Below are 9806 nucleotides of genomic sequence, written 5' to 3' on the forward strand. Positions count from 1 at the left end.
TTAAGGTGAAAGTTTAGGTTGTGTATCTGAGATCTTTCTTCCGTCTTAAGGAAGGCCTGGATTGCTATATACCTCCCTCTTATGACCGCCTTTACTGTGTCCCAGTGGTTTTGGTTTGTGGTGTTATCGTTTTCATTGGCTTCCACGTATTTTAAATTTTTCTTTAACTTCTTGGTTAGCCCATTCATTCTTTAGTAGTATGTTCTTTAATCTCCCAGTATTTGCTATCTTTATAAATTTTTTCTTGTGGTTGATTTCGAGTTTCATAGCATTGTGGTCTGAAAATATGCACGGTATGATCTCGATCTTTTTGTACTTGTTGAGGGATGATTTGTGTCCCAGTATGTGATCTATTCCGGAGAATGTTCTATGTGTACTGGAGAAGGATGTATATTCCATTGCTTTAGGATGAAATGTTCAGAATATATCTGTTACGTCCATCTGGTCCAGTGTGTCATTCAAAGCCATTGTTTCCTTGTTGATTTTCTGTTTAGGTGACCTGTCCATTGCTGTGAGTGGGGTGTTGAAGTCCCTTACTATTATGGAATTATTATCAATGAGTTTCTTTATGTTTGTGATTAATTGATTTATACATTTGGGTTTTTCCACATTTGGAGTATAAATGTTTATAGTTGTTAGGACTTCTTGGTGGATAGACCCCTTAATTATGATACATGCCTTTCTTCATCTCTTGTTACAGTCTTTATTTTGAATTCTTAATTGTCTGATATAAGTATGGCTACTCTGCCTTTCTTTTGTCGACCATTAGCATGATAGATGGTTCTCCATCCCCTTACTTTCAATATGAAGGTGTCTTTAGGTCTAAAGTGGGTCTCTTGCAAACAGCATATAGATGGATCTTGTTTTCTTATCCATTCTGGTACTCTATGTCTTTTGAATGGAGCATTTAGTCCATTGATGTTTCGAGTGAGTACTGAAAGATATGAGTTTATTGCCATTATGTTACTTGTAGAGTTGGAGTTTCTGGTGATGTTCTCTGGTCCTTTCTAGTCTTTGTTGCTTTTGGTCTTTTTTTCATCCTTTCTCCCCTCAGAGAGTCCCCCTTAAAATTTCTTGCAGGGCTGGTTTAGTGGTCACAAACTCCTTTAATTTTTGTTTGTCTGAGAAACTTTTAATCTCTCCTTCTATTTTGAATGACAGCCTTGATGGATAAATTCTTGGCTGCATATTTTTCCTGTTTCAGCACATTGAAAATATCTTGGCACGCCTTTCTGGCCTTCCAAGTTTCTGTGGATAGGTTTGCTGCAAACCTGATGTGTCTTCCCTTGTAGGTTAGGGACTTTTTTTCCCTTGCTGCTTTCACGATTCCCTCCTTGCCTGAGTATTTTGTGAATTTGACTATGGTATGCCCTGCTGATGGTCGGTTTTTGTTGAATCTAATCGGGGTCCTCTGTGCTTCCTGGATTTTGATGTCTGTGTCTTTCCCCAGGTTAGGAAAGTTTTCTGCTATGATTTGCTCACATAACCCTTCTAACCCTAATTCTCTCTCTTCCTCTTCTCGGACCCCTATGATTCTGATTTTTTTTTTAATGAGTCACTGATGTCTCTAATTCTTAAATCATGCTCTTTTGCCTTAATCTCCCTTTTTTTTCTGCTTCATTATTCTCCATACGTTTGTCCTCTATATTCCTGATTCTATGTTCTGCCTCATCCAATCATGCTGCCGTGGCAATCTTTTGAGATTGCAGCTCAGTTATAGCATTTTTTATTTCATCCTGAATAGCTTTTACTTCTTTTATTTCCATAGAAAGGGATTCTAATCTATTTTTGACTCCAGCTAGTATTCTTATTATCATGGTTCTAAATTCTGGTCCAGACATCTTGCTTGTATCTGTGTTGGTTAAGTCCCTCACTGTCGTTTCTTCGTGCTCTTCCTTTTGGGGTGAATTCCTTACTTTTGTCATTTTGAAGGGAGAGAAGGAATTAATGAGGTAAAAAGAATTTAAAATTAAAAAATTAAAATTAAAAAAATTAAAAACAAACACACACACACAAAAGTCGAATAAATGATGCTAGATCCTAGGTGTGTTTTGGTCTGGGTGTTGAAAGGGTCTTGATAGATTAGAGAAAAAGGAGGAAAGAAAAAAAAAGGAAATAGTTTGAAAATTTGAAAAATGAATACACTGAAGTAGACTAAAATGAAATTATGGAAAGAAAATAGAATTTGAAAAAAATTACATGAAAGTAAAATATATAGTAGAAAAAAATTAAAGAAAAATATTTTTAATAAAAATTGAAAATAAAAATGATTTTTTTTCTCTTTCTGTGTTCAAGAAAAAGAAAAAAATGAAAAAGAGAAAAAAGAAAAAAGAAAAAAAGAAAGAAAAATTGAATAGATGGACCAGTGAACAGACTGAAATATGACTGAAATTACTTCGTTTTCCCCTAGAAGTCAAACTATGAAGTGCTTTATAGTCCATACACTAAGCAGGCGAAGTGACTTGTGTTCCTGAAGAGCGAGGTTGGCCCAGTTGGGCAGGGCTTAGTGTGGTAGCTCCATTCTCCTCTAGATGGCACTGCTTAGCTTACTGGGGTCGATTGTTGGCGCTTGTAGGTGCGTGTACACATGCGCGGGAGTGGTGAAAATGGCGTCACCCAGATACCCAGTCTCTAGTATGGGAACTCTGTTCTCCCTGGTCAGCAATTGTGCACCCATCCTTTGTCTTTGGCTTCCGTCCACTCCTCACTTCTACACAGTCCGTGACTAAGCCCCCACCTCCCTCCTGAGTTTTGTCTCAGATTTGGCTGTTTTTCCTGACCCTTTACTTCTGAGGGACTGCGGCTTTGACCTGTTCTGCCCCTCTGTAGGAGGGTCTCACCGAGCAATGGCCCAGTACTGGCTGCACCCAGGAACATTTGCGTGACTGTGCTGCTGCCAATGCCCAGAGACTGCGGCCAGGTGCCATCCCACTCCTGAGAAAGTTCACGAGACAGGGTAGCAGCAGCGCTTCCAGGACTCTGGAAAATCACAACACACATCTGGCACCAGGCTTCACCCTTAACGACCTTGTTCCAGCACAGTGAATGTGGTTGTTCTCCTGGGTCCACTGGGGCCTTGACTTTGGGGGACCTACACAGCCTCTACCAGGTGTCCTCCCAGCAGGGGAACCACCTCTCCCTGTGTGGCCTGAAGACCCCGGACTCCACTCTGCTCCTGGGGATTTACCCTTCTCACCAGAGCACCACCAGGTATTAAGCTGTGGAGTTGCAGACGCTGTGCTCCCCCTGTTTATATTCTTAATGGAATTTAAACCCTCTCCTTTCTCCCTTTTTAGTTCAGCCCCTGCAGCTGTTTCCACTTTTCCATCTTCTCTCCAGCTGCTTTTGGGGGAGTGCTTTTCCTGTATTCTCTCTGCCCCTGTCTCTATCCTCTCTCTGCATCCAAAAGTAGCTCCCTGCCCTCCACGGCTTCTCTTTCCCCCAATTCACCTCTCCATGCCGCATACCTGCTGAATTCTGTGGTTCAGGTTGTGCAGATTGTTGTGTTAATCCTCAGATCAGTTTTCTAGGTGTGCAGGATGGTTTGTGTTGGTCTGGCTGTATTTCATGGGTGCAAGACTCACAAAAAAAAACTTACATGCTTTTCTGTCATCTTGTCTCCTTCTAATTGACTCCTGTTTTGTGAGATTTTAAGAGCTGGTATAGGGAGATTATTTCTTTATTATCTTGGCTTTTCTGTCTGGCTCACCATATCTTTTTCAATTTGACCTCTGAGGCTCTCCATGATGCTTCTCTCCACTGTGTCCTCCTCATGCCACTGCTCTCACTCCCCCCCGCCCCTGCCCGCATTTCTGACCTTTATGCTTGACTTGGACTTTTGCAGTAGTCTTCTAATTGGTTTTTCCCTTTGGTGTTAGCTTTCTCTTTAATCCATTCTGCATACAAACCATTTACCATTTGATTTCAACCTATCCTTCAAGCTCCCTCCTCCTGCTCCTTCCTGTCATGCATACCAAGCTTTCATCTAAAGGGGCTATTGGTCTTTCCCTGAACAACCTCCTTTTGGTGGATATTCCATTTTATACCTTCATATGCTCAAATCCAATCTATCTTTTAAATCTAAGATTACATATCCTTTCCCCAAAAACCATCTTTGAGAGATCTGACTGCATGCCCTGATCATATAATGCCTTTCATTAGAGCTCTATGTGTGCATGGCTTATTTCCATTTAAAAGTCTATAAGCTTCATTTCTCTCATCATTACCTATATTCCCTCCATATCTCTTCTCATTTTAAAACAGATTCTTTTGGCCCACCATGATTTCTCCCCTGAATTCTTACCTCATTTAACAAATAAATCCAATCGTAATTTGTGTCAGTGTACTGAAAAGTAATTTTAACACCTGACATCCTAAAGGCACAGATTACATAAGTCATTTTAGGTACTAATCGACAACTAGAAGTCTAAGTGAAAAAAAATGACAGCAACAACTCAGGCTATAAGTTATGGATTCCACTGAGTGTTGCCTAAGCATCCTTAATTAATCAACAAAGAGCCACATTTACTCCCCTAACAACCCTTTCTCTCTTTTAGAAGTGCCAAACCCAAGGGAAAGTTTGCTTAAACTATTTATTTATTTCTTAGCTTCTGAGCTTGACTGGTTTAAGCCTTTGGTTTGTTCTTGAGGATTATGGGATTTTAAAGAATTGAGCCATTCTCTAGTTTGCTCTTCAGAATGTAGACATATTGCATTCATTTAATGCACTGAATTTACAGAACATATAAATGAGGAGTGAGTATAGCATTTATTTGGGTGGCATGAATTTCCATAAAAGAAGATGACAGGAATGCACTTCAGTTCTTCTGGCAGCTCTCATGTTCCTGATGTTGTTTATGGGAACATTGCCCATTATAGTGAATTGATTCCTCTAGACTTGTTTCTCCCACATGGAGCCTATTAAGTTGAGGTGGAGCATGAAGGGCCAACATGCCTTAGTGGATGAACAGCCACCAAGGATATGCTTGCTAAAATCAACACTACTAGAGTGGGACAAAAAGCTTTCAGAACAGGGTGTGCACATATTCAAGTGCATAACCCTATTCCACAAGTTATTAGGTCTGTGAAAGCTTTTCTGTGAATTTGTAGATGCTACTTAGGAGTCAGCTTTGGAAATGAAGTCAGAGTGACCCTTCTTGTGTTCCATTAAATGTAAATATGTTAAGAGAGCTTCTTTCCAATGAAATGCATTATTATGGAGCTATGTTTATGCGGAACTTCACTTTATGTTCACTTAGGTTTATTAAAATAAATGGAAATGCTTGTTCTAAACTATGTCTGGAACTTAATTTGCTAAATGTACTCCCAATCCCAGCCCACTTGACAGAAAATGGCCACCCTACTCCAGAGGACTGATAATAATTTAGTCCTCACAACAGCCCTGAAAACCAGGTACTGTTTTTCAGCCAGGAGTGGAAAAGATATGATGGAGGTCAGACCTTGGGCTCTGAAGCCAGACTGCCTGGGTTTGAATCCTAGCTCTGACACTCCCTAGCTCTGTGACCTTAATCAAGTTCCTTAACTTCTCTGTGCCTCAGTTTCCTCATCTCTAAAGTGTGATAATAGAACTTCTTCATAGGGTAAAATTAATTAATAGGTGGAAAATATCTAAAACAATTGCTGAGCACATGTTCAATTCACAAGCAATGTAAGATCTGGAGTTAGCCAGCCGTTTGCTGGCCAAACAGTAGAACAAGTGTGATGAAAGGAAGGAAAAAATGTAGGACTTTGGGAGCAGGCTGATTTTATCCATAGTTCTTGAGATGATCTATGTGACTTTGATAAGGGGAAGAAGCAGATGTATAGAAGGGTTGCAGAATGTGGGTTAGGAGAAGCCAACTCCTGTGATGTGTCCCAAATGTGTCTGTCCCAGCTTGAAGCTCTTGGAGTTTGGGAGATAATAAAAGGCATTTTCTTACATAGACCAGACTCCAGGAAGAATTTAGAACCTCAAGTAATAAACTGCTAAGCTTAAGGTATCACACTTCATTTTTAAACTACTAACTTACCTTCTTAATTTAGATGTGGCAATTGATGAAGCAACTGACCACTCATGATAGGCTTTCCTTTGGAGACCTGGAACATGGTTGCTCACGTATCCAGTAGGGTTGTCAAAAACCCGAGTCACATGAGAATCATCATCTTACACTGGAATTTCTAATGATTTCACTTGGTGTTTTATTGTCATTGTATAGTTTAGATGTTTCAAATATAATTTTGTTCAAAGCTCGCAGTTCATGTTGGACTAATTGATGCCTCCCCTTTACTTTCTAGAAGCACTTTCAGCAGCAGCTTTGGCATTTGTATATTGCTGTCAGCAGCTTCATCTCAGATATCAATGTGGACATGGTTCTGTTTCACAATGATGCACAGGGACAAAATACAGAATTTCTTTGTGTTCTCGGTTTGTTATAATGAGGTATAGTGCATTTTTTTTGGTTAAGAAAAGTTTTACTAATGTATTATTATTTCAGCAAAGTTATTGCAACAGGTTTAAAAGACAGACAGATACACTATTACAAGCTATAAAGTAACAAAGGAATTTTATACAATTAAAATATTACACAGGCTGATGGGATTTACTTAATAACTAACATACCCATAAAAGAGACTAAATCTGAAAGTTGAAATCCAGTATTAGCACCTAAAGTATCTCTGAAAGTAAAACTTTTAACTGTTTCATTCTTTTCTAATGTATTTCTTAACTTCCTTGCAAATACAGTGCTCTCAAAACCCCAAAGATGAATGAAGGGTGTAAGAAACCCTGACACTGACTGGCATGAGGTGACATCTGAGTGTGGTTTTGATTTGTATTTCCCTGATGAGGAGAGACGTTGAGCATCTTTTCATGTGCCTGTTGGCCATCCGGATGTCTTCTTTAGAGAAGTGTCTATTCATGTTTTCTGCCCATTTCTTCACTGGGTTATTTGTTTTTCGGGTGTGGAGTTTGGCGAGCTCTTTATAGAGTTTGGATACTAGCCCTTTGTCCGATATGTCATTTGCAAATATCTTTTCCCATTCCGTTGGTTGCCTTTTAGTTTTGTTGCTTGTTTCCTTTGCTGTGCAGAAGGTTTTTATCTTCATAAGGTCCCAGTAATTCATTTTTGCTTTTAATTCCCTTGCCTTTGGGGATGTGTCGAGTAAGAGATTGCTACGGTCAGAGTGGCCAAAATAAACAAATCAGGAGACTATAGATGCTGGAGAGGATGTGGAGAAACAGGAACCCTCTTGCACTGTTGGTGGGAATGCAAATTGGTGCAGCCGCTCTGGAAAGCAGTGTGGAGGTTCCTCAGAATATTAAAAATAGACCTACCCTATGACCCAGCAATAGCACTGCTAGGAATTTACCCAAGGGATACAGGAGTACTGATGCATAGGGGCACTTGGACCCCAATGTTTATAGCAGCCCTCTCAACAATAGCCAAATTATGGAAAGAGCCTAAATGTCCATCAACTGATGAATGGATAAAGAAATTGTGGTTTATATACACAATGGAGTACTACATGGCAATGAGAAAGAACGAAATATGGCCCTTTGTAGCAACATGGATGGAACTGGAGAGTGTGATGCTAAATGAAATAAGCCATAAAGAGAAAGACAGATTCCATATGTTTTCACTCTTATGTGGATCCTGAGAAACATAACAGAAACCCATGGAGGAGGGGAAGGAAAAAAAAAGAGGTTAGAGTGGGAGAGAGCCAAAGCATAAGAGACTGTTAAAAACTGAGAACAAACTGAGGGTTGATGGGGGGTGGGAGGGAGGGGAGGGTGGGTGATGGGTATTGAGGAGGGCACCTTTTGGGATGAGCACTGGGTGTTGTATGGAAACCAATTGGACAATAAATTTCATATATTGAAAAAAAAAAAAAAAAGAAACCCTGACACTAAGAACATACAGCCAGAAGAACTATAAACACAGACTCTGACTTGAGAGTTTTAGTTGGAAATCACTGAACTTACTGTATTTGAACCAATCCTAAGATTTCTGTGCACTGAATACTGTATACGAGGAAAGTCTATGAATCATAAGGTTTGCCAGTAGGGACAGTTAAAAATTAGCAATATACAGTATTATTCCTATCAAATTTTTTTCTCATAAGTTATATTTCTAGCAAAACTATAATTAAAATATTTATTATACTTGCTTATTACACATTCAGGGACACAGCAGGGACATTTATGTGTTTGATGGTTTAGCATCCACTTTATTGTGCTTAATTATTTTTGTAAGGAACACACAACACATACTACATCTTCCCAACATTCAAGGTAATGCAATAAAAAAATTCTCCAAAGAAAAATAACTTGAAATTGCATTAAATACTGTTTTAATTAGGAATAACTGTTATAATAAAACAAGTAACATTATACATTATTTTTCCAATGAGCTTCAGTTGGAGAAACTGAGCAGCAGAAATAAATCTTTAAGATTTTGGCCATGGAAAAATTGGTAGATCTGGGAGATGTGTTAGCAAAACCACAGACATGGCCTACCTTTCACCAAAATCCCGGAGAAAAGCATTTTCTGAATTTGGGGGAAATAACACTGAACACTGGCTAAGATGGGACTCACTGAAGTCTCAAGCCACCTGGGAAGCTGGCCCCAGGAATGAGAGAACCACTGTCCTGGTGGCAGGTAAGAAATGAATTTTGTTTTGAGCTGACTAATGGCTTATTTTATTAACGGCTTTGAATAAAAAAAGTGAAATGCTTCATTGTGTTTTCTCAGAAACTAATCAAGAGATTACAGAGTCCTACACAATTTGGAGACACAAAGTGGATGCTGAGTGACCAGAGGTCACTCCAGGTGTGGAATTTTAGAAAGTTAGTCCTTGGAGTAAATGGCACCGTGGCTCTGGCAGCAGATACAAAGGAATGATGCTCTGGGGAGGAGGTAGGGGACACTCTGTGATCGGCCAGTGAATAGATGAGGGTCCCAGCTGGAGGAGAGATCTTTAATTCGATGGTTTATCTCCCACTGCTCATGCCTCTGTCTTCATAAATGGTGATTTCAATAACTCGAAGTCCTCTCTCAATGTGATCTGTCAGGAGGAGGCCTTGGGGAGCATATATCTTCTCATTCTGCTCTTGAATGTATTTGGACACTTTCTTCACAACCTTCTCATAATGAGTTTCCATGCATAAGAAGATGGTGTAGGCTGTTAAGCAAGCCAAACAGCCTTCAAGATATGATTGACTCCCAAGCTTCTCTGCTTCTGCATAAAGGTTATTTAGAGTTCCAACTGTTTCTTCAAACTGCTGCCTATCAATCAGGTTCTCCAGCTCCACAGGCAACTTGGTCTGGAACTGGCAGTGTGTGCCACTGCTGTAGTCTCGCTGAATGAATACCTTCCTGGACACTGACACCTGCTGCGGCCTTATGGTGAGAACAGGATGGGCATGCCGCCTCCTTTGCCTTCCGCCTACCGAGGTATAGTGCATTTAAAGAGACCAAACATGCCCCTGGAGAGAAAAGGGGAAATTCAGCCCAACATAGTGGTTTTGGCTTGAGTAAGCTTGATCCCATGTTTGTTACTTGGAGTTGAATTCCAGTTTCTGCCTACCCAAAGGATTTTACAATGCATGCTGAAAGAGATAGCCCCATCCAGCAATACCAGCAATGAACTAGAAGTCATAATGGCCCCTTAGTAGAGAAAGATTCACCAGGACACTGAATGGATAGATTCAAGGTGATATGGTATTCCTTCATTCATTCTTTTCTTTCTTTCTTCCTTTTTTTTTTAACGTTTTATTTATTTTTGAGACAGGGAGAGACAGAGCATGA

The 9806-nt window shown here is 39.8% G+C and overlaps 1 protein-coding gene across 1 annotated transcript; it reads right to left on the minus strand.

Annotated features, from left to right (window-relative positions):
• Positions 1-8522: 8522 nt before the first annotated feature.
• LOC125931427 (golgin subfamily A member 7-like) lies at positions 8523-9463 on the minus strand. Its single transcript, XM_049643313.1, has one exon. The coding sequence runs from the start codon at positions 9461-9463 to the stop codon at positions 8990-8992; it is 474 nt and encodes a 157-aa protein (XP_049499270.1). The 3' UTR covers positions 8523-8989.
• Between the last annotated feature and the right edge of the window lie 343 nt (positions 9464-9806).

This window comes from Panthera uncia, chromosome X, assembly GCF_023721935.1.
Source record: "Panthera uncia isolate 11264 chromosome X, Puncia_PCG_1.0, whole genome shotgun sequence".
In the NCBI taxonomy this organism is placed as follows: Eukaryota; Metazoa; Chordata; class Mammalia; order Carnivora; family Felidae; genus Panthera; species Panthera uncia.

Bases quoted from the DNA above. Each gene is read 5' to 3' on its own strand.
- LOC125931427 (XM_049643313.1), bottom strand. From the start codon at position 9,463: ATGCACTATACCTCGGTAGGCGGAAGGCAAAGGAGGCGGCATGCCCAT.